At 36.3% G+C, this 24,089-nt stretch overlaps 1 protein-coding gene across 1 annotated transcript in view; it reads left to right on the top strand.

Annotated features, from left to right (window-relative positions):
• Nucleotides 1-24,089, top strand: part of DNAH17 (dynein axonemal heavy chain 17) — a 288,979-nt gene that overhangs the window by 112,950 nt on the left and 151,940 nt on the right. The window contains exons 27-34 of the mRNA XM_074260267.1: nucleotides 911-1,033; nucleotides 2,243-2,590; nucleotides 8,802-8,893; nucleotides 10,013-10,139; nucleotides 11,601-11,753; nucleotides 20,829-20,954; nucleotides 21,668-21,775; nucleotides 22,503-22,634. Coding sequence (XP_074116368.1) covers nucleotides 911-1,033; nucleotides 2,243-2,590; nucleotides 8,802-8,893; nucleotides 10,013-10,139; nucleotides 11,601-11,753; nucleotides 20,829-20,954; nucleotides 21,668-21,775; nucleotides 22,503-22,634 — 1,209 coding nt within the window. The remainder of the gene's footprint in view (nucleotides 1-910; nucleotides 1,034-2,242; nucleotides 2,591-8,801; nucleotides 8,894-10,012; nucleotides 10,140-11,600; nucleotides 11,754-20,828; nucleotides 20,955-21,667; nucleotides 21,776-22,502; nucleotides 22,635-24,089) is intronic.

Genomic DNA, 24,089 nt, shown 5'->3' with positions numbered 1-24,089 from the left:
ACAAGAATAATAGTCTCAGATAAAAATCAATTCATAAACATTTCTTAAATAACTACCTTCTTAAATAACTGCCTTCAAGGATCTTATAATCTAATGAGGTTTCTCCATGCAAACAAATATATTCAAAATAAGTTATATACAACTTAAACAGGAAATAACTAACAGAGGGAAGGTATTAGATTTAGGAGAGGTTGGGGAAAGTTCCAGTAAAAGATGGAATGTCAATTGGGACTTAAATGAACACAGGGAGCTCAGTGGGTGGAACAGAGGAGAGAATTCTAAGCTTGGAGGAAAATCAGTGAAAATGTCAGAAGCTGTATGGGGAATATCCAGGAGGTCATGTCCATTAGATTTTTGGCATTAAGAACACTGGAAAGGTGGGGTACATTGTAAAGAGCATTGAAGGGAATTAAAATGAACCGACCATTTTGTATTTGAAGCTGGAGACAATAAAAAGCTACTGGAGTTTACAAGTCATTTTTTTTTTTTTTTTTGGACAAAGATACTGGAGTAGTTTACCATTTCTTTCTCTAGCTTATTTTACAGATAAGAAAACTGAGGCAGACAAAAAGTCAAGAGACTTGCCTAGAATCACACAGCTTGTAAGTGTCTGAAGCTGGATTTAAACTCAAATCTTGATTGCAGGTCCGGTTCTATTCATTACTTGAGCACTTATTATTTTCAAGGCACTATAAGAAGTGTTGGGTATACAAAGAAATATAAGTTATGATTGCTATCTTCAAAATGTTAACAAATTAGTGAACTAATTTTTTTACAATTGATTGACCTATTTCTTTGAAGTATTCAAATGTTAGGAATTTCTTTATATTATAGATGTGATAGAATGATAAACTCTGTAATGTTGAAAATGAAAAATATTAATGACCTTGAAAATATTCTTTGGTCCTAGGTGAAATTTGAAATGTCAGACCAAACTACTTTGGCAGATTTACTACAGTTGAACCTACACAGATTTGAAGATGAGGTTCGTGGTATTGTAGATAAAGCTGTAAAGGAGTCTGGGATGGAAAAGGTACAACTTAATTAAATTAGGACCAAAGTTTTAAAACTATAAGGTACCTTAGAAGTCATCTAATTAACCCCACCTTCATTTTATGTATGAGAAAACTAAGGTCTAAAATATAAAAGTTACTTGTACAAAGTCACGTGGAATTGGTTCCTATGGTGGCAGTCTTGTCATTCTATGGTATGGGAAATTCTAGTTAAGACACCAATTTGAGAATAGATCTGACTTAGTGATCTGACTCCAAACTCAATGCTTTTTCCATTGGACCAAACTATCTCCTTAAAAATCAGATTGTCCCAACAATTATTCTGGAATTAAATATTATTTTATCTGTTGCTCAGTGTTTATATATCTTTTCAATAAGCTGAAGTTGAATTATGCCTCACTTTACCCATCCAATTAGAGAAATACTTAGAAAACCTCACCAACAGTTAAAAGTCACAGAGCTTCTTTTCTTTTCTTTCTTTTCTTTTCTTTTCTTTTCTTAATGCTTATTTTTATAATCTTTTGTTTTTTACATCATCATAGCTCCCCAGAATTCTTCTAACTCCCTTCCCAGAAAGTCATATAATAAATAATTTTTAAAGATTAAAAAAGGAAAAAATTCAGCATATGTTGAAAAAAATCTGAAAATATGTGCAATGTGCAACCCAATGAAATTCCCACCTCTGTAGAGGGGAAGAATTTATTTTCAATCTACATGTACTAGCTTGATTGCAAGAGATATATTGTTAGAAAGTATGCAAAGTGAGTCTTAAATAGATTGAATTTTATTTTTCCATTGATTTGCATTATGATTTCAAAGGTACTTCATTTTCAAGGTTTTTCAAACTGCAGTGATTCCTAATACTTCTATTTGAAGTTATTTTGTCAAGTAATCAGTGACATATTAATATACCTTTAAAGTCATCATTAAAATTATTAATTAAAGAAAGCCTAAGATAAGTGTCTTTTAATAAAATAAAGAAGCCCTTTATAACTTGAATAATCACTCAGTTTAGATTTTCACATATCATTTTTTCTTAAAGAATAGCAGAATGATTCCAGAGATGCTTGGGATCATTGCAAAGTTCCATATTAAAAGTTTCAGATTAAAAATTCATATTATAATTAATATTATTATTATTATATTAATTATTAAATAATTAATAATATTATTATTATTATAATATTAAACTGATATATATATATAGATTTGTTTATATTAATTAAAAGGTTTTGAGAACACTGGATAGTACTTGGTCTACTATGGAATTTGAACATGAGCCCCACCCTCGAACTGGCACCATGATGCTGAAATCAGATGAAACTTTGATTGAAACTCTGGAAGACAACCAAGTGCAGCTTCAAACCTTGCTGACATCCAAGTATCTTTCCCATTTTTTGAAAGAGGTGACAGGCTGGCAAAAAAAATTATCAACAGCTGACTCTGTCATTTCCATCTGGTTTGAAGTTCAAAGAACTTGGAGCCATTTGGAGAGTATCTTCATTGGATCTGAAGACATTCGAGCTCAACTCCCCGAGGATTCACAACGTTTTGATGAAATTGATAGAGATTTTAAGGTGAGCAAAAAACATTTCTGCTTATTTTAAAAACAACAACAACAAACAAACAAACTTACATGGGTAACACCATGGTGGGAAGGAGTGGAGCTAGGATAAGTAGTCAGAACAAAAGCTGGAAGTTATAAAGAATTAAAATCAATTTTGATGTAAGGAGGAGAAATTCTAGCAATTAGAATGATCCTAACTAAAGTAGAACAAACTGTCTTAGTAGATATTGGCTCTTCCATTACTGGAGAACTTCACAAAGTCACAAAGTTATAAATGATATAGAAAAATGTAAGGGGCCTTTAAATGGGTGCCACAGCGCATCGGGAGATTGAGGCCCGGAAGTAATTTCTGTGGATATTAGGACTGCCCTTGGGCGGGATCCTGGCCATATTGAGATAGCTTCGTAATGGGTGACTCTCTCGTTGATTGGCTGTGTGTGTAACCTCACAGGCCCTATGTAAGCCCACTGCAGGCAGCAAGTGCCCTCTTTAACCTGGCGTTCTTCACCTTGGCTTCCTAGCCTGGGTGGCCAAGCCAAGATGGATAGCCAAAAGAGGTAAGGGTTTTGGTAGTGAACACATGGGTCTTCTGACCAGGTGTTCACTCGGGAACCAACAAGTCAGGGCATCTGTCAGGGCATTATGTGAATAGGTATAATAAAGGCTTTTAAGATTACACGTGGCTGTTCTTGAGTGCGCTACCGGTTATTAAGCTATAGATTCAAGAGATAGTGGCCAGAGACCTTAAAAGGCCTCAGAGGAGGCGAGCCAGGTAGAGTTCACACTGCAAAGGACAGTGGTCAAAGGTACTCTGGTGGGTCTAGGACAGACTAGTAATTGTAACTGCCAGGAGAGCACGTTACAGAAAAAAATATTTGTTCAGATATGAGTTGGATTATTTTAGTTTTTAGTTCCCTCCCAACTCTAATGTTTTCTGAAAACTCTGTCATAGAGAAGTGTGATATAGAGGCATGGGTTCAAATCTTGTGTCTACTCCTTACGGGCTGTATGATTTTAGGTAAGTCACACTTAAGAATCCTGACAAAGTGGGAAAATTGTTCCTTATCTGTGTCCTTGTCCATTTAATACTTTCAACTTTTGCCAAAACATACAATATAATTAATGCGGTTCTAATGCTAGAGAACTGAGGTGTGAGAATTGATCTTGGTGCAAGTCCAACATGAAAAAAATTCATGAACCCAAAATCTTAGTGGCAAAAAAGGGAAGTTTTATTTTTTACTAAGAAGCTCTCTCTTAGTGGATAAATCTCTTAAAGAGGAGATTTGCAAAGAATGTGTTAAGAGAAACCTATTTTATGAGCAAATCTTCGGGCTGGGGCCAGTTTGAGCTGATTATCTCCCGATTGAATATAATCACTGAAGACTTTTCAGAATTTGGAGTTTTCTGAATAGGGATCTGGCTACCCAAAAGATCAATGAGGGGTGATTTGCTCAAGATTTCCAATTGAATAATGCTGCTTATCTTGGAAAAAAGATCCATATGGAAAATATGCCCCTCCCAGGGAGACCCCAAATCTACCTTCTTTTATAGATCAAAGGAGACACAATTTCAGGGTGATTATTTTTCAGATTAAAGGGGACACAGTTTGAAAGTTCACCCCCATCATAACCACAAAATAAACATCCACCATGGAGAGCAAAATATTATAACAAAAAGTACATAGTCTAGTAAAAAGCAATATTAAAACGTGAGAAAGTGTGACATACTGGATAAAGAATGAGTCTCAGAATTAGCAAGACCTGGGTTGTGATTATGCTCCCAAGACATACTGACTCTGATCAAGTTACAACTTGTCACTATTCCCAGACAATGTTATTTTGCTTTAAAGGCACAAAGGCGATGCAGTGCATCAGTGCCAGGCCTGAATCCAAGAAGACTCACCTTTGTGAGTTCAAAGCTAGCCTCAGATACTTTCTAGCTGTGTGATTCTGTGCAAGTCACTTAACTAATCCTTAGCTTCATCTGTAAAATGAGCTGGAGAAGGAATTGGCAAACCACTCCCTTAGTGGTTAACTCTAAGACAATTCCAAATGAAGTCACAAAGAGTCTTTAAAAAACAACTGAATCACAAAAATACAATTCTAAGTTATGTAACAGTTGCTGATCTGAATTAATAAACAGTTTCCTTGCTGGAAAGGAAAGAAATCACAAGTCTAGACAAAAATATGTAGAGGTATTCCTCTTTATGTCCCTCTGTGTGTTGTGCCACAGTTCTCTTCTAATTGTCCTGCCTTAGTTTCCCTAATTGTCCTGCCTCAGTTTCCCTAAATTGTTCTGCCTCAGTTCCCTAAATTGTTTTGCTTCAGTTTCTCTGAATTATTCTGCCTCAGTTCCTTGAATTGTTCTGTATCAATCCCTCTGGTGGCAATCTCCCTTTTCTGCTCATTAGGTAATGCCAGAGAAACTGAGGCAAGATAGAGATTAGAGAATTTTTATTTTATTTGAAAGGGAGAGATTGTGCTGAGGGCATGATATTGCCTCCAGAGCTGATGTCCAAAGCATCCAGCATCAAATGTGAGTTCTCAATGACATATATATCCTTGGCTCCAAGCTTGGGACTCTTAAGACAAAGGAGGGTGGAATCCAAACTCTGGTGAGCAGGAATCTCCAGGCAGGGAAAATCAATCTGATTCTAACAGGTTCAGGGGTAGTACCATACATTTTAACAAACTGGGAGTTAAGGATGTATCCAGCTTAGAGCCAGGAAATCTGGGCTCCCCCTTATCTTGAGCTTACATATTGACAATTATAACCTCTGAGTTATATCAGTCTTAATGAACTGGGGTGGGGGGAGTGTTGCAACTAAGGGGATTGAGGCAGAACAATTAAGAAAACTGAGGCAGAACAATTTAGGGAAATTCAGTCAGGACAATAAAAAGGAACTATGGCACAATATTCCATACTTTCTCTTCTGAGTATTCAAAATCATTGAATTACCTTCCTCTAGATACCTGGAAGGTTTTAGCACCATAATTTTGACCAACCCTATGTGAAGCAAATAAGCCAAAATAAAATTAGAAAAATGCAAGGACTTATGGCAAGTACAAGTCTCTCCCTGACAACCCCAGAGTTAACCAGCAATACAAAGGCTCCCTGTTGCAAGCATGTCAGATCCTCTGAAGTTGGGGCACCATCTCAGCCAGAGAATCCAGTTTGAGATGGACAATTCACTGTGAGTTTGGCCTACAATCATTTGTGCATTTAACTCAGCCTCTGCTTATAGAGCAGCAATAGTGTTCAAGGGCTCAAGGCCCATTCAGAGGGGCAGCCCACTCCAGGAGAGAAGGGTGAGGCTTGGAGTAGCTCCACCTGTCTCTGCCCAGAGGAACAGATAGGCTGCTTCTAGGAAACAGAAAGGATCCAGATTTCTGAGCATATTATGCACAGTTAGATCATCAAGGCAGGCAAATACGAACTTTTAGAGGCCTGGTAACTAACTGCAAGGTCCTTTGAGAATGCTGAAATACTAATTAATGGGGTTATATAGGACTGGAGACTGCCAAGTCCCAAGGTGCCTGATTTCTGGTTGTTCCTAAAAAGCAGTTAATCATAAAATAGTCTGCAAGGGCAATTCTAACAGAATAAGGGTTTCCAAAGCTAAAGCATAACTAGCAAATCATAATCCAGTAAACTTAAGCAAGGAGTAAAAATGAAAGGGACAGTTTAAAGGATTTCCAAATCAATCTGAACTAGTGAGATAGGGGGTGGAGAGAAGTGCCTAAGGCAAAGTGAATAGGAACAAGGGATTCCCATTCTTTCTGGTATTTTGAGATGACCCAATCAAGCTTTAACAGTCGTCAACCATTCTTAAATTCCCCCATATCAGTCCAAAGTACACTAGGAGCTCGGTTGATGGTGTCATTCAAAAAAACTGCTTCATGCTGCAGACTGGCAGACTCTCTCAGTTCAGGGAGGGGGATGGGTGTGGTGTGCTGTGCTGACAATCAAAGCTGATCTAAGTCTCAGAAGTAAGTCAGTATCTGTAATTTGACCAAAAGCTAGAACCAAAAACAAATAAAGGTTAGGACAGTCTGAGTTAGAAAGACTTGGTTCACCAGACTGCTGCAAAATGTGAAGAGCTAGCAGCTTCCTACATGAAGAGATGAGTTTGCTTCGAAGGACAGGCAAATGGCTGTAGTCTCAATTAAAAAAAAAAAAACAAACAAAAAAAACCAACAGTTAGGTTTCACAGACCCACTGTTAATTGTCCTTTAAAAACACTTGAATATTATAGACACAATATCCAGTAACAGATAGATGACCAGGTTAAATACTTATTTGCCCAAGTATTTAGGATATAATGATTACATATAACCAAATTGGAAACAGCAAGGAATGACATAATTGAATTGCATTAACAGTTTCTATTGACAATTGCTCTGATCATAGAAATCAATTACAGGAGGAAAAAATGCAGGGACATGACTATAATATAAGTTATCAAAACTGATCCCTAAACTCATTTAGGATAAATAGCCACTTTAACTTAATTTTACTCCAGATAATTGTCCCAATGGAGCTTTAAAACTCCCAAATAATATTAACTATAAGCTCAAGAAATTTTGCCTCCGATAACAAATCCCATTAACCAAAGTTTCAGATAAATCCCAAATAGGTATTTACCATGACCTTATATTGATAACAAGTAGACACATTCATAAGTGAACATTATACATACAAATCATTTTGGTTTAAAATACCCAATTAATTCCAATTTACATATTGTCCATAACAGAAACATTTCTAAAAGGGCACAGGAAAAAAAGCCATTATTTTCAGAGGCCCCTTAAATAACCTTAGAATCAATACAATCAATTAAAACTTATACAGAATATCCTAATTTCATGTAAAAGAATCTGAAAGATTCTTAAAAATATTACTTAGTAATAAGCCTATCAAATTAGAGATCACATTTATGACCATATACCTTAACCAAGGAAACCATTATGTATCTAAAGAAACTTTAACAATCATCAACCATTCCCAAATTCACCCATATCAGTCTAAAGTACACTAGGGGGCAGCTAGGTGGTGCAGTGGATAGAGCATCAGCCTTGAATTCAGGAGGAGCCGAGTTCAAATCTGATCTCAGACACTTAACACTTCCTAGCTGTGTGACCCTGGGCAAGTCACTTAACCCCAGCCTCAAAAAAAAAAAATATAATAATAATAATAAAGTACACTAGGAGCAAGGTTAATGGGGGGGGGGGGGGAAGAATAGCCATGTGAAATTTCCCACTTCTACCTCCCTAAGTGTGTTCCAGCTGTTTGTTTTTTTGTTTTGTTTTGTTTTGTTTTGTTTTGTTTTGTTTTTTGTTTTTTATCAAATTGCTGCTGGTGCAGCAAACTGTGATTTAAAGTCTGGACTCCCCCTTATCTTGAGCTTACACACTGACAATTTATAACCTCTGAGTAATATCAATTTTAATGAACCAAAAGGGGGGGTTGTAACTAAGGGGAATGAGGTAGAACAATTAAGGGAAACTGAGTCAGAACAAAAAGGGAACTGTGGCACAACAATTAGAACAGAGATAATTAGGTCTGTGGAGATCTGACATTCCAGAAGATAAGACTCCAGATGTCCTATCTCAGATACCTAATTGGCATTGACTATAGCTCTAAGTTCCAGACTTCTGGCTCTAGTTGGACACCTCCTAAATCCTCCCAATTTGTAAAAATTTATGGTCCTACACCCAACCTGTCAGAACCAGATTGATGGTCCCTAGCTGGAGATTCCTGCTTACCAGAGGTTAGATTCCACTTCCCCTGCATTTATCTTCCTGAGCTTAGAGCCATATATGTGTCATTGAGAACTCATATTCGCTGCTGGATGCTTTGAGACATCAGCCCTGGGGGCAACATGCCCCCAGCACAATCTTTCCCTCTCAAAAAAAAAAAAATATTAATCTCTATCTTGCTTCAGTTTCTCTGGCATTACATGTGCTAAGTCCTAAGTAACTGCCTCTCCAAAGTTCAAAAGCTCAGTGTCCCCCAGATCAAGATCTAAGTCAGGAATCTTTTGACTTCTCCCCCTCAGCAAGTGGCTCTAACTGGGCTCCACATTTTCATCCAATGGTTAAATGACTTCTTCTTCCTGGGCACTGGCATTTTGATATTGTAAAGGGTCAGTTGGGGTCTTGTCTTGCCTCTGGAAAATACCATGGCTCCTAATTCACCAATTGAATGTCTTTTTTCCACAGGAGTTAATGGGAGATGCTGTCAAAACACCCAATGTTATTGAAGCAACTAATAAGCCAGGTCTTTTTAACAAACTTGAGTCTCTGCAAAAAAGGTGAACATTTGGATTTATACTGAGGGAAGTATTTAACAAATTTCAAAAGACTGAATACCAAAACCACAAACAAAATAAAACAAATGAAGCAAAAAAACCATAGGGTAGAAGCATGATAAATATTAAAATATGTATGGAAAAATTGCATATGTTTAACATATGTTAGATTTCTTGCTGTCTAGGGGAGAAGGTAAGGGAAAGAGAGGGAAAAAAGTTTGGAACATAAGATTTTGCAGGGGTGAATGTTGAAAACTGTCTTTGTATAAATTTTGAAAATTAAAAACCTATTATTTTTTTAAAAAGTAAATAAAAATGACAAGACATGCTCAGAAGAAAAAAGTTAACATAGTTAGCCTACTTTATAATGGTCTAATTCTCTACAATCATCTGCTAAAATAATTAATAAATTCAGTTCTTTTAATACTAGTTGATATGCAATTACTATTCTTGCATTCCCCTTTCTCAGATAAATTAAATCTCAATCTGTCTTAGTTAATGATTTTATAAGAAACCATATAATCCCCTCACAAAGAGATTTGTTTAGAGGTAAGCAATCCATTGAACTAGAATAGTCAAGGAGGCTCCCTTTACCTCAAGCTTCCTCAACAAATAGAGATTACTCAGTTTACAGATCCCTTAGAATGTCTCCAGTTTATTAATTAGTTAGCTTCTTCTAAGAAGTTAAGGTCCTGGAGATCAGATATTTCTACTAGAGTAGCAGGTCTTTTGTTTTCCTTCCCAGAGCCTTAATGATTAACAGACCCTTGAAATTAAGTCTGGAATTATCAAGTGAAAAGTTTAAGTTTTGGGGTTCTCTTCAAATGACTTTCTTGGGAAGTCCTCAGTTTCCTGTTACACTCACTACTGTCCAACAGCACTCCAAATCTGACACTAAGGAGCTATACATGCAGAAGTAAATGTATTGATGGAACCTAGTTCAGGTTCCCTTTAATTAATCTGGCTTTGTACCAGCTATGCACCACTACAATTGTATAATATAATAATATTAATAATGTGATATATATATAATATATAATAATGTAATTTCTGGAAAAGAATAGAAAAATATGTATTAAAGCATAATTAAGTTGCCTTCTTTTTTTCTTTTTTTGTCTCCAGTTTGGCACTTTGTGAAAAAGCTTTGGCAGAATACTTAGAAACAAAAAGACTGGCTTTTCCCAGGTTCTACTTTGTATCTTCTGCTGACCTGCTAGACATTTTATCCAATGGAAATGACCCAGTAGAGGTAGGTAGTATAATAGTATTACTCTTCAGGCTTCCACTGTCTGAAGGCAGGTTACATTTCTATTTCCTCCAGAATCATTTAATATCCTTTAAGAGGATTCGGGGCTGCCTGACCTTTCTGCCATTGGCTCCTGCCCCCACCAATGGTATATCTCCAATTACAGGAGTCCCTTGCACCCCCACTTCAATATAACCAGTTAACAGGTTTGCTTTTACAAGGAACATTTCCTCCAGACTTGGGAGCATAAAACCTTCCTCTACCACCTCCTGTTCTGAGAGAGAAAATGGGGGATTAGATTCACATTTTAGTTTATATATTTGGCACAGTCCCAAATATAAATTCCCACCCTGGACTTGAGTTCTGGGCACCCAGGTTTCTTAGGACTTCCCTACTAGGTTTGGCTGGCTGTGAATCCTGCAATCATTGATATTGTAAAATGTGACAATATTTCATATATATATATATATATATGTATGTGTGTGTATGTGTGTGTATATACATACACATATACATATATATATGTATATATATATTTCTTTGATGAAGGAGGTCAAATGCAAAAATAAAAATCCAATATGCACTAATATATTTGTAGTAGTGCTTTCTGTAGTAGCAAAAACCAAACTAAACAAGCAAAAAATTCACTAGAAATAAAAGAGTGCCCCTGGATGGTGGATGACTGAACAAATTGTAGTATATTGAAGTAATAGAATGTTTTTACAACATAAGGTACCAATAGAAAGAGTCAGAAAATCTCAGTTCAAATCTTGCTTCTAACACTACATGTATGATCTTGGGTAAATCATTTAGTGTTTTCAGGTCTCAATTTCCTTTTCTGAAAAATGAAGGGAATTGAACCCTAAGATCCTTTCCATCTCTCTGTAATCCTGTGGTACTAAGATGCTAAGAAATGATGATGATGATGATAATGATGATGATTAATAACAACAACAATAATGATTTATTATATGGTACTTTGAGATTTGCAAAGTGCTCCACAAATATATTTTATTTTATCATTACAACAACCATGGGAAGTAGATGCTATTATTATCATCCCCATTTTACAAATGAATAAACTGAGGCAAACAGAGGTTACATTACTTTCCCAGGTTCACATAACTAGTGTCTGAGATTAGATTTAAACTCAAGTTTTCCTGACTCCAGGTCTAGTACTGTCTCCACCATGCCCTCTCATTACCTAATAATCAGAGGAACATGGGGAGTTATGTATGAACTGAGGCAAAAAGAAAAAAAAAAAAACAACAAAAAACCAGAGCCAAGAGAATAATATATACAATGGTTACATTAATGTTAATAAATTAAATGATAAATTAAACATTAAATAATGTAAATAAAATGAAAATATAACTAAACAGATTAACTGTAATGATTTTTCTTGGTTCTTGAGAACAGGACTTTTTAAAATATAGAATATGTGATTTGTTTTCTCTTGCTTAGGTTGGCCGCCATTTGTCCAAACTTTTTGATAGTTTGTGTAAACTGAAATTCATCCTAGATGAAGAGGAGAAACCTATTAAAATAGCCATAGGAATGTATAGCAAGGAAGAAGAATATGTGGACTTTGATAAGGAATGTGACTTGTCAGGACAGGTAAGTTCATACAGTAATAATGCCAACCAGCCTATCATTAGGCAAGCTTAAGAAGGTTCTAGTAAATACTCTTTTTAATGCTAAGGAAGTATGCAAGTTGGAGATGAGTACATGTGCATTGGAATGGAAATCATTATAGACATGTTTCTTTCTTATTTTAAAATTTTCAATTTATTATTCATTTTAAACTTTTTTCCTTTTTAAATTTTGAGTTCCAAATTCTCTCCCTCTCTTTCACAACTCCTTCCCACCCACTGAGAATGCAAGCAATATGAAATCAATTATGTGTGAAATATATGTGAAATCATGCAAAACATATTTCTATTTTAGCCATATTTTTTGAAAAAGCAAGAAAAAGAGAGAAAATTTTACTTCAATTTGCACTCATTGTTCATCAATTCTCTCTGTTGGGTGGCTAGCATTTTTTCATATGAGTCCTTTGCAATTTTCTTAGATCATTGCATTAAGAATTGATTATTATGATAACATTGCTGTTACTATGCACAATGATGTCTTTGTTCTTCTCACTTCACTTTGTATCAGTTCTTATAAGTCCTTTCATGTTTCCTGAAATCACCCCCCTCATCTTATCTCATAGCACAATAGTACTCCATCATAATTATGTGCCACCACTTATTCAGCCTTTTTCCAATTGAACATCCCCTCTATTTCCAATTCTGCTATAAATATTTATTTTACACATAGGTTCTTTTCCTTTCTCCTTAATGTCTTTCAAAAACAGCCCTTATAATAGTGTTGCTTAATCAAAGGGTTTGGACAGTTTTACCTTTTGGGCATCATCCCAATTTATTTTTCAGACTGATTGGGCCAGTTCTCTACTCTACCAGCAATTCATTTGCTAATTCTCTCCCAGATTTGTCATTTTCGATAGCTGTGAGGTAGTACATTAGAGTCATTTTAATTTGCATCTCTCTAAGTAGTAATTTAGACCTGGGACCAAATCCGGGAATGGTGCTGGAAGGAAGGAAGGAAGGGAAGAAAAGAAGGGGAAAAAAAGGAAGTATGAAAGGAGAAGGAGGAAGGGAAGAAGAAAAGGAGGGAAGAAGAAAAGGGGGGAAGAAGGAAGGAAAAGAGAAAAGGAAAGGTAAGAAGAAAAGAAATAAAGGAGGGAAGAGAAGCTTTATTTTCCTTGAAGGGGCAAATATAAGAATAAGTAGAGTTGATTTTTATTATGTACCCCAAAATAAAATGAAATATAATTTCATGGAACTCTTGATTATATCATATTAAAATGCTTGTGTGAGGGATAAAAAATCCTATCCAAAAATGACTACTCAGAGATCACTTATAGAAAAGCAGAATTATTTATTAGAATCTCGAGAAATGGACCCCATCCTGGTCTGTGAGCCCAATTCATAGCAGGACAGAGCCACTCGCTTGAAAATGTTCACAGCTTTTGTACATTTCAGACAAAGAACCTTCAAAATCCCACCCTCCATAGGTTGTGATTGGTCATACAAATCTGCACCCCCCCCCCAATTTGGTCAGTGGCATGCAACCGACAAGGTGATTTACAGTCTCTTCTTCTTGGACAATGGAATGCAGCCTAAGCCTTCACGTGACTGGGGCCTATAGGTGTGGTTTACATTAGCTAGCAGTCTCTGATCAATATGTGCTTAGTCTGTAAGTTCTTCACCATATCTTAACTCCACACAGCTCCCCACTCACATGCTCTATGAAGAACTTCCACATTGCTCAAAATCAGTTAATAAGTTTACACATTGTTTATCAAGTTCACTATCAGAATTATCTTCTTCCAACACTCTCCAGCCTCTTTTCTGGAGAATCATCATTTTAACAGCATCTTCTGGATGCAATAATTTTGAAAGGGATCAGTGGACTATTTTAGTTATTAGTGTAATCATACAGAGTAGACATAATGATAACAATATAATACCACTGATAGCAATTAGTCCATACTGTAAAAGTTGTTTCCACCAGCTACCATCAAACTAAGAACATCAGCTATTTGTGAAGGGAGATTTCCAAACTTGTACAGGCACATGAACTATCCTGCAATTCGCCTTTTGTAATTTCTTTTGCCACTTGTCCATTGTCAATTTGCATGCAACAAGTGGACAAGTTTAATTTTCACAGACCTCTCCTTCCTCTGCTAACAGATAATCTAAAATTAATCTGTGTTATTTAACACATATATCAGTGTTCGATACCCCCCTAACTACCATCCTGGGCTCATGTTGCCAGTCCGTATTCTTTTATAATTCTCTCAGGAGGCCAGGCAGACATCTCCCCACCCATTGGCATCATTTGTTTGGGTCAAAGAAGAATCAATGCAGGTTAGGGAGCAGTCCACACTTCGTATTTCCCTTTCCAAATCTTTGTATAACCGTATCCCCAATTACCTGCCAACGCTTGATGAGAGAAAGAAAAATTTAGGTCTAATTATACCTATACAACAAACCCCAGTCCCATTTTTGGGCAATCCAAATAATGCCCCTTCAGGGAAGGATTATTTTCATACTAAAATATGAAGGGTCCGCTTAAAGGTGGAAAATACCTCACATCTCAGAGACTGAATCTGTATATACGGTTCCATTTTTTCCTTCAAGCAATTTTAGGGCTTGATTTATTGCATATAATTCACAAAATTTGAGCAGACCACTCTTTTGGGAAGGATCCAGCTTGAACCAGAGTCAAGTCTTCCCCATTAACAATAGCATAACCATTTTTCCTTTTCCCATTAACCACTCGTGAGGAACCATCTATGAACCATTGAGTGCCTTTCAACAAAGTGACCTCCTGCAAATCTTCCCTAATCTTAGTTTAGTAATCAATCACATTTGGACAATCATGTTCAAGGGACACATGTTCTTCAGGGGAAGCAGAAAAGAACATGGCTGGATTAAAGTTATGGTCTGGTGAGAGTCCCAAATCATCTCTTTCCAATAAAATTGCTTCATATTTTAAAATCCTTGAATCAGTTAGCCACCTCCCAGCCCTTTGATTCAGAATTGATCGAACCTGGTGCAGGATACTCACTATTAAACTACCCCCAAAGGTTAATTTTTGACTTTCTTCTACCAAAAGTGCTGTGGCTGCCCTCCTCTTAATTGTGCTAATACTCCTAAAGCCACCCCGTTTATTGTATTTACATATAAATGAAAAGCCTTTTCTGACAATGGCAAAAGTAATGTAGAGGCTAGACATTTCAAAACTTTGTTCCCCTTTTGAATCCCTTTGCACTATATCAGGCTTCTCTTCCAACAAATGAGTATATAGAGGTTTAGTTAATAATGTATATTCATCAATCCAGGTTCTACAATACCCCACCAATCCTAGAAATCTCTGGAGACTCTTTTTCGTCCTAGGCTTAGTAATTTGAAGGATCCCCTCCACCCATACAGGGTCTAATTTCTTTTTCCCTAAGCTTATAAAATGGCCTAAATATTTTTCCTCACATTTCACAAATTGCCATTTGTCTTGGGAAACTGTGCCCCTAGATAACTTAACAGACTGATAGTAACTTGGGCAAGGTCATTCTTTTTCCTCCTTGCCACAAGAGGATCATCTACATATTGTAAGATTTTTAACAGTAAGAAATTTATCCCAGAATGTTCATACAATTCTTACATACCCAAGTAGATGTTTCATAAGTTGAACATTATACCAATCATTTTGTTTTTAAAATATCCAATACACAGAAAAATCCCAAACTACATATTGCCATAACAAAAACATTTTCAAAAGGACAAAGGCAAAAACTATTATTCTTGGAGTCCCTTTAAATAATTGGCATCAATACAGTTAATTAAAACTTCCTATTTTCACATAAAAGAACCTGAAAAGTTATTAAAAACATCATTTAAACTTTTTGAAATAACCCTTTCAAACTATAGATCATATTTCTGATCATATTCTTTTTTTTTTTTTCTTTTTTGAGGCTGGGGTTAAGTAACTTGCCCAGGGTCACACAGCTAGGAAGTGTGAGACCAGATTTGAGCTCAGGTCCTCCTGAATTCAAGGCTGGTGCTCTATCCACTGCATCACCTAGCTGCCCCTGCCTGATCATATTCTTTAAACAAGAAAACCATTATGTTTCAAAGAAACAAATATTCAGTCAATTAACATCTTGTGAGAGCAGCTTTAAATGATTAGCCTGCCCCCCCCACTCAACTTCAGCCATTTGGTGGGAACAGGAACAAAGGCCCCTTTCCACTGCTGCCCTTCCCCCCACTCAATTTCCTACAAAGGAATTCTTCTCAAGATTTAGGCAATTAGTTAATTTCCTTTCTTTTTCCAACTGATTCCTTCTTGATATCATTCAAATTTCCAATTTACTACTATAAATCAATCCTTCATATATCTCCTGCATTCTCTCCAGTTCCCTTCAGAACTTTTAAGATTCACAATATAGTGAATACCTAGTTAACTCCATAAAACATAACTTACAATGTTAACAAATTGTCCAACATGTTTCAGAAAGTAACACATTGAATCAAACTAATACAGTTGCTCTTAAAAGTTTTTCTTTCTTTTTTTTTTTTTGTCTGAGTGTTCTTCTGACAGTAATTAGCAGCTTTCTTATCTATTCAGGCAGAGCTTTTATGGCCCCTACTGCCAGAGTTTCCATCAGATAAGGTTTTATTGCCCTTTACTCTAGCAGGCCCTGAAAACTGCTTCAGCCCATCAGATTAAAAAGTCTAAAATCACAAGCAAGTTTTATACTAAGTAACATCAAAATAACCTATTCCCAAATTTCTTAATCATTGTTCTTGCAACTTAACAGGGCTTTTAAATCAGCTGCCCCTGGAGAGAATGTTGAACATTCTTCCCTCCCAGAATCCAAACGGAGTTTCTCTAAACTTCCAAACCCATTTAGTGCAACTCTCTGCCTTCTCAGAAAATGCCTAGATATTCCATGATTTAAGACCAATACATTCTGAGCCACTCTGAGAGAATTACTACTCTGACTGAATCCCAACTCCCAGCAATTTAGCCTGATATTTTTCTAAGCCTGCAACACAGAGGCTGAACTCTTACGAACTTGCAAACTTTTAATACAGGACACAAACAATACAAAGCAGGCAAACATACATACACTGACACACATAGAGCTCTTATTTTCACCTTTTACATTTCTTTTTATACCTAGCTACTGTCCTGACAAATTCTTTGGACTGCTTCTATCCCATTTTTACAACTTGGTCTCAAACCAAATTGTCAGTGGAGGTCCTTCATTACCCTCACGCCTGCAGTCACCGGAGAGAGAGAGCCTAAGAGTCTTTCTTAGAAAAGTCCTTTCGTTGGGATCAATAGCAGTCCAACACAACAATTTTAGGAGGGCTAATCCCTTGGGTCTCCCTAGACCCAGCCAATAGATCCCCAGACCTTCCAAGCTCACCTCAAGAACACTGTTTCTTTCAGACTGCAGCCAGCCCGTCAGGACTCTATTTCTCCTTTTTGTCTTCAATTCTGCTTTTCTCTGAGTATCTCTGCCTTGGGTCATTTGTCAGAGAGGGAGGGAGGCTACACACTCAGAGCCAGAGACAACGGAAAAAACTAGCCGTGGGCGCGCCTATCCCTGCTCAGGATGTGCAGCCATCTCCCCCAAAGACCCATCTCGGACAAGCCCCCAAAACTGTGAGGGATAGAAAATCCTATCCAAAAAATCACTACTCGGAGATCACTCATAGAAAATCATAATTATTTATTAGAATCTCGAGAAGCGGACCCCATCCTGGTCTGTGAGCCAAATTCATAGGAGGAGAGAGCCACTCCCTTGAAAATGTTCACAACTTTTATACATTTCAAACAAAGAACCTCCAAAATCCCACCCTCCATAGGTTGTGATTGGTCATACAAGTCTGCACCCCCCCCCCAATTTGGTCAGTGGAATGCAACCAACAAGGTGATTTACAGCCTCTTCTTCTTTGGACAATGGAATGCAGCCTAAGCCTTCAAGTGACTGGGGCCTATAGGTCTGGTTTACATTAGCTAGCAGTCTCTGATCAATATGTGCTTAATCTGTAAGTTCTTCACCATATCTTACTTCACACACTTAAATTTCAAATAAGTATTTTCAAAAAGTTTTCATGAAAACAACCATAGCTTGTTATATACTCCAATGGGATCTTTTGTAAAAAATGAAAAAGCAGATAAATTCTATAAAGAACTCAAGTAATAATACCCTACAGATTAAATCAACATATAATTCAGTACTTGATAATTTGATAACTTCAGTGCAAATATGAAGGAATAAATATAGATTAGAAAATCTGATTAGGAATAAAAAATGGGACTTGTGGACTATACTGAAGTCTCCTGCCTATATACCATGAAAACCATGAAGACTGTTTGCTCCATTTCTCTCCATTCCTTTTGGTGAGACTCTCATTTAAAGTCATTTCATTCGAATCACATCAAAGACAATAGCTAACTCCAGATCTTACTCTGGAGTTTAGTAACAGCTATCCAACTTACTACTTGCTTTTAGGCAATATTTTTGTCAAACTACCAAACCTTGACAGGAATGCAGATTTGACCAGATGATTCTGATACATTAAAGGGGAATCTACAGATGCTTAAGGCTATTGTGATTAAGTCTAATATTTACATGAAGGAAAAGTGTATGCTGGGGAGTCTAAAGGTAGAAATAAGGAAGATTCTTCCCCCAACACCTCAGTTAATGCCCTCAATGTCTCCAAAAGCCCTGTAATTATAAAGTGTTCATGAGGCATTATTATTGTTTGTCCTTCATTCTCAAAGAGGATCAATGGCATTAGGAAGGTTATGTCTTCACTTGATATTGAGTTGGATTTAAGTAAGGAAGGGCTGGGCAAAGTCATGAGCCTTACTCTCTCCTCCAGAATCGTCTGGGTCAAGTGGCAAAAAAGCCGTATGCCTGGAGATGGCCCCAGATACAGTGAAGTCTCTTAGTCTTTCTTTATAAGCTAAGATCTTCCCCTAGTCTCAGAGATTCCTATAGAGATGCATCTGTACTCATATCTCTTAATCATAGGTGTTCATACCCTTCAGAGAAGTAATCAAGGATGTGAGCAGTTGTATAGACCCTTTGGAGGTTCCCCTTTGAGATGAATGAAGAGATTTCTTTGTTTTCTATCCCTTCCCAATTTTGGCTTTAAATGGGAATATTCATTTAACCATTGGAAGACACTAAATCCACTGTGGAACATCTACATATTCCAGATATGGAGAGCTATACTCTTTAGGATATAGAGATGCAAGTCATATGACTGAGTAAGGAAGTGGCTTGAAAGAGAAAGACCCTTAGTGATTGAGTCAAATTTTGGAGAAGAGCAAATTCTGAGTATTTCATGTAGCAACTCTATGAAGAGAAAAAGAATTTCGTGGATCTTCAGTACCAGAAACTTTGAGATGCTTTTTGGTCATATGGGTATCCTATGTATGGAGCCTTATTTCTCATAAATAGGTGTGTATATTTGTGGGAGGGTTGTGGGACTCATGCTTCATAATGATTATTCTTGCTATGCCATCCAAGTAAACACTTTTACACAGAGCAAATCATATCTATTGGTATCACTATTTATGGCAGAGGTGGGGAACCTTTTTTCTGCCAAGGGCCATTTATCGTTTGTGATTCATACATAATTATAAACGTATAGAATTCAAACAGGGGAAAGTTACTGTATCTAGCTTTCAGCTCATCATCACCTATGGTTGCTTTAGCAAATGACTTTGCAAGTTTTATATGGCCCATGAGCTAGATGTTCCCCACCACTGGAAACCCACTGGTTGATCAGTGTACTAACTACTAACTATACAAATACAAACTAAAATGAAAAATAGGCTCTGCCTTCAAGGAGTTTTTAAGTAGAATTTCTTTTCTTTCTTTTTTTTTTTTAGCTTATTGAAGATAAACTAAATAATTTTATATTGTATTTTAAATATTTTATTCTATTATTTCATTTTTCTTATGATGCTTTGAACTTGTAGTTGAATTTACCTCAACATTTTTGCTACTATTAGGAAGAATTGCTGCTATAATATTGATACAGAATTTTGTTTCTTTTTGAAGTACACATTTGCTTTATAATTAATGAAATTTTACATCCTAATTTTGTTTGAAATTTTTTTTTCTAGTTTTGGTTTTCTTTTGGTTTGTATTTTGTTATCTGGTCTCCCGTACAGAATATATAATATGGGAAAGACAACTAAAAAAAAAAAGGAGAGCTGAAAAGCAGGGGTAGATAGGAAGGAGTTCTCCATAAGGAAGCATGGTGACTAAGTTTGGAGAATGAGAGATGACTGATCAGTAAGCCTTTCCCCAAATGGAGGTTCTGGGAAAAATTCACCAATTGGAGAAAAGAACTACAGAAGTAGTCATGAGACAGCTAAGAAATGGTAACTAAACTCACAGTGGGACCTTGGGAGCTGTAATTTCAGAGGATTGATACCTCACTTGAACCCTGAGAGCAATTTTCAATCTGGGACACTTTTGTTAAGATGGTTTACCATGTGGGGAAATAATTCAGAGGAGATTCTATGCTTTAATTTGGTTAAAGAAGTCTTTGTAACATTATTGTAATGTGTGCAAACTATATATTTTTGTCCTTATTAAATGTTTTGTCTCTTTTTAAAAATCTCTGAATACTCATTTAAAGTTCATTTTAGTTGCTCTAAAAATCCTCTAGTTCCATATATCCAAGATATGTGTTTAGATTACAGCAACCACCACCATGAAGTAGGTTGGAATAATGTAGCCTATCCATAACATCAAGTCATTAAGTAATTAGAGTTTCCAGAGTTACTAAATTATTTCTTCTTTCTCTATTTCTTGAATCTCTGTAAGCTCAATTTACTTCATCAAACACTGGGTCAATGCCCAATTTTTTTTCTGGAAGAGTCTAATCCTGTATTTATGATTTAGATGAAATCCTTGGGATTAAGAGATTTTCTCAGAATCTTTTAAATTTGTGTGACAATGAGTTTCCATCCTTTATTCACAATGCAGCTTCATTTCCATAAATAGTAATTTTTGATAATGAACCAAATAAAAGAATCTACAGAATTTGTTCACACCCCTAATGTAGTGGTTTTTTCTTCTATTACCAGGTTGAAATCTGGCTAAATAGAGTGCTTGAACGAATGCAAGCAACACTCCGCCATGAAATTCCAGAGGCTGTGGTGACATATGAGGAAAAGCCACGAGAACAATGGATTTTTGATTATCCTGCCCAGGTATGGAATACAATGAATGTTTTGCAATTTCATTGGTTTGAATGATAATGTTCCATGCTATTTTGTGATTTGTTTTTTGAGTGACAGAACTAAGAGCAATATTGACAGTTGCAAAGAGGCAGATTTTTGTCTTGATGTCAGGAAAAACAACTATCTAAAAATGGAATTGCCTACTTTAGTTTAGGGTAGATTTCCTCTTCCTTAGAACTCTTCAAATACAGGTTGGATGACCAATTATCAGAAAGGTAAGAGTTGTACTGCAATAGCTAGAACAAAATATTTTACATATATTACGCTTTAATCTGATTTGATCTTCACAACAGCTAAAGGTATAGGTGCATTATTAATTCCAATGTTATAGATGAGGAAACTGGCAGACAGATGTTAATTATCTTGCTCAGAGTCATAGAGTTAATAAATGACAAATGACTGAGGTAAATTTGAATCCAGTTCTTTCTGACTCCAGGTTCAGTGCTATATCCATTATGCCAGTGTTTCTGAGATCCCTTTTAATACCGTGATTCAGTGAGACACACATCATAATGTAAAGGAAACAAGACCGTGTTAGGAATTTTGAGAAACTGATATTTGAGTTATGAATCATATTAGCTTGTATCACAGTGGTATAAATTATATAAGTTCTCAAAGCTTCAATTTCCTAATTCTCTAGTCATTTGGGCACATGGGATTGTTTGGGGCACTTTAACTTTCAGATTGCTTTGACATGCACTCAAATCTGGTGGACAACAGAAGTTGGAATGGCATTTGCAAGACTGGAAGAAGGTTATGAAAATGCGATTAAAGATTACAACAAAAAGCAGGTATACTACTCAGGATTTTCCTTTGTAATTCTTGTTAGAAAATTTGTAAGAAATTGATGGTACTGTGTTTTATCTCTTTAGTGTTGTCTTAGGGGGAAAAACTCAGTAAAATAAAGAGGTTGGATTATTAATTTCTAAGATCATTTCCATCGCTAAATTCTATGATCAGTCTTCTGATCTTCTATACTGCTTGTTTAATATTTGTAACTAGTATAGAAAAAAATGGAGCTTTGCCTGAGGATGCCAACATGAAGGGTGTGGACAAGAAGCAGGTGCTTAATTCTTTCCTTAGCATCCATCACATCTCCCTTTTCTCAAAGTCCTGTATTGCTTGGTATCATGTGACAGTGACCATGGCACCAGGGCTAGCCGCCTTCTCCCCACATTGGGTGATTCAGTTTATCTCTTTCACACTGAAGGAACAGCATTCACAGTTGGACTCGAGTGCTGCTGCTACTTTTTCTCACCACCTCCTTAACTGTCTTGACTCCAAGTGGCTGTGGTTATCTAACTCATTTTATACTCACCATATTCCTACATATTACTATCACTTTGTGTGCATGACAGCTTGAGAACAAAGCCTTGCTTGTAACTTTGCTTTAATACACACAGTCTTAGCACAATGATAGGCAAAGAGAGGAAGTTCCTAAGTATAAGTTCATCAATTGATTGTTTTATTGGATAATATCATTTGATAACCTGTGGAAAAATGTCTTTGCTTCCATAGATCAGTCAACTGAATGTACTGATTACATTGCTTATCGGGAATTTAAGTCCAGGAGATAGAATGAAGACTATGACTATTTGTACCATTGATGTACATGCCAGAGATGTTGTTGCAAAGATGATTTTGGCCAAGGTGTGTGCTCCCCTTCATCTTCCCTCTCTGGAGTTGACTGGGCAGGTCCTCAGAATATTGGGGTCATTCTGCAGATACTTACAGGTTCAGTGTTGTACCAACAGAACAGGGTACTTCTCAGGCAAGTAACTTATTGTTAAGAAAGTGGATTTAAGAAAAGGAGAGATGACAGATTATACTCAACTGGGTTGTAGGGGATTAAGGGTAGAGAACAATAACAACAATCCACAACTTGGCACTTATCAAGAATAATCAAATTAATTTAAATAAATCACATTAGTTAGTAATAGATCAATTAAATGATAAAAATGGAAGAAGTCTCCACTTTTTCCCCTTTTATCCCTGTGTGGTGGCTTCCCCAATAGTGAGTTCACATTGACGAATGCAATTCCTGTTTCTCTCCCTTACACTTAAAGATTCTGAAATTCTGAAATATTCTGAAATGTTTGTCTCTGGTGGAGTCTGCAATACTTACCCAAGGGGGAACAAAAATTCCTAGTTACAGATTTCACCAGGGACAACCAGGCATGAGCAGACCAATCAACATTTTCCATATTGATCTATAGAGAAGAATGTAATTTCATTGTAGTAGTTAAAAAAAAAAAACACTTTAGACATACTAATTCTACTTTTTAGATATACAATATAAGGTAGGCCACTTAATTAACCTATCAACTTTCTAAATAGGAATAATAAGAACTATTCTACCATGGGATCATTTTGGGAATCAAAGGAAATCATGTATGTAAAAAGTTGTTTGTAAGATAAAAATAGAAAAAATAATGCATATTATTGCTATTATTATTATTACATAATTCAATAATTGAGCTCTATCTAGTCCAAGTCTCTGTAATCACTAAAAGTCAACTACTCACACTGGGAAATTTAGAATTTTCCAGTTTTTCTTGTCTGTGCTATCAGTCAGCATTTATCGAACTGATCTAGAGAACCCTGTAGTTCCATGGAATGTTACTTCTAAGAAGTATTTTTTTTAAATATTATCAAACTACCCTCCATCACTACCTGAGTTGATGTTTGTCACATTGGCTAATCATGAGATTGAAATGGCAGTTTCTTTAAGTTCTAAAATCAATCAAAAATATGCTCAACTATGAAAGAGCTATGACCAGCTCAGAGCTCTAGTGGCTTTGCTCAGGTTGCTGATATAAATTGGGGAATGGGGAGGGGGTGTCATGCTTCTTCCTTTGGGAAAAGTCATCTCCATAGTCACCACTCCATAATATGCACAATGAGCACCATGTTTACACTTTGCCTGAGAGTCCTCTGCTGCTTGCCACACTCAGGTCTCTAAATCTCATCTTTTTTCATTGGGCCATTCTTCTTCCCCAGCTTTCTCCAAGATGAAGACTGGACTATGTCTTCTACTTGGGTAACTGTCCCTGTAGTCTGCCTCCATACAACTCTTCCCCCAACCTTGACATTTTACATTTTTCT

The sequence above is a fragment of the Sminthopsis crassicaudata genome, chromosome 4 (genome assembly GCF_048593235.1).
Source record: "Sminthopsis crassicaudata isolate SCR6 chromosome 4, ASM4859323v1, whole genome shotgun sequence".
In the NCBI taxonomy this organism is placed as follows: domain Eukaryota; kingdom Metazoa; phylum Chordata; class Mammalia; order Dasyuromorphia; family Dasyuridae; genus Sminthopsis; species Sminthopsis crassicaudata.
This window is presented reverse-complemented; position numbering and strand designations above follow the sequence as displayed.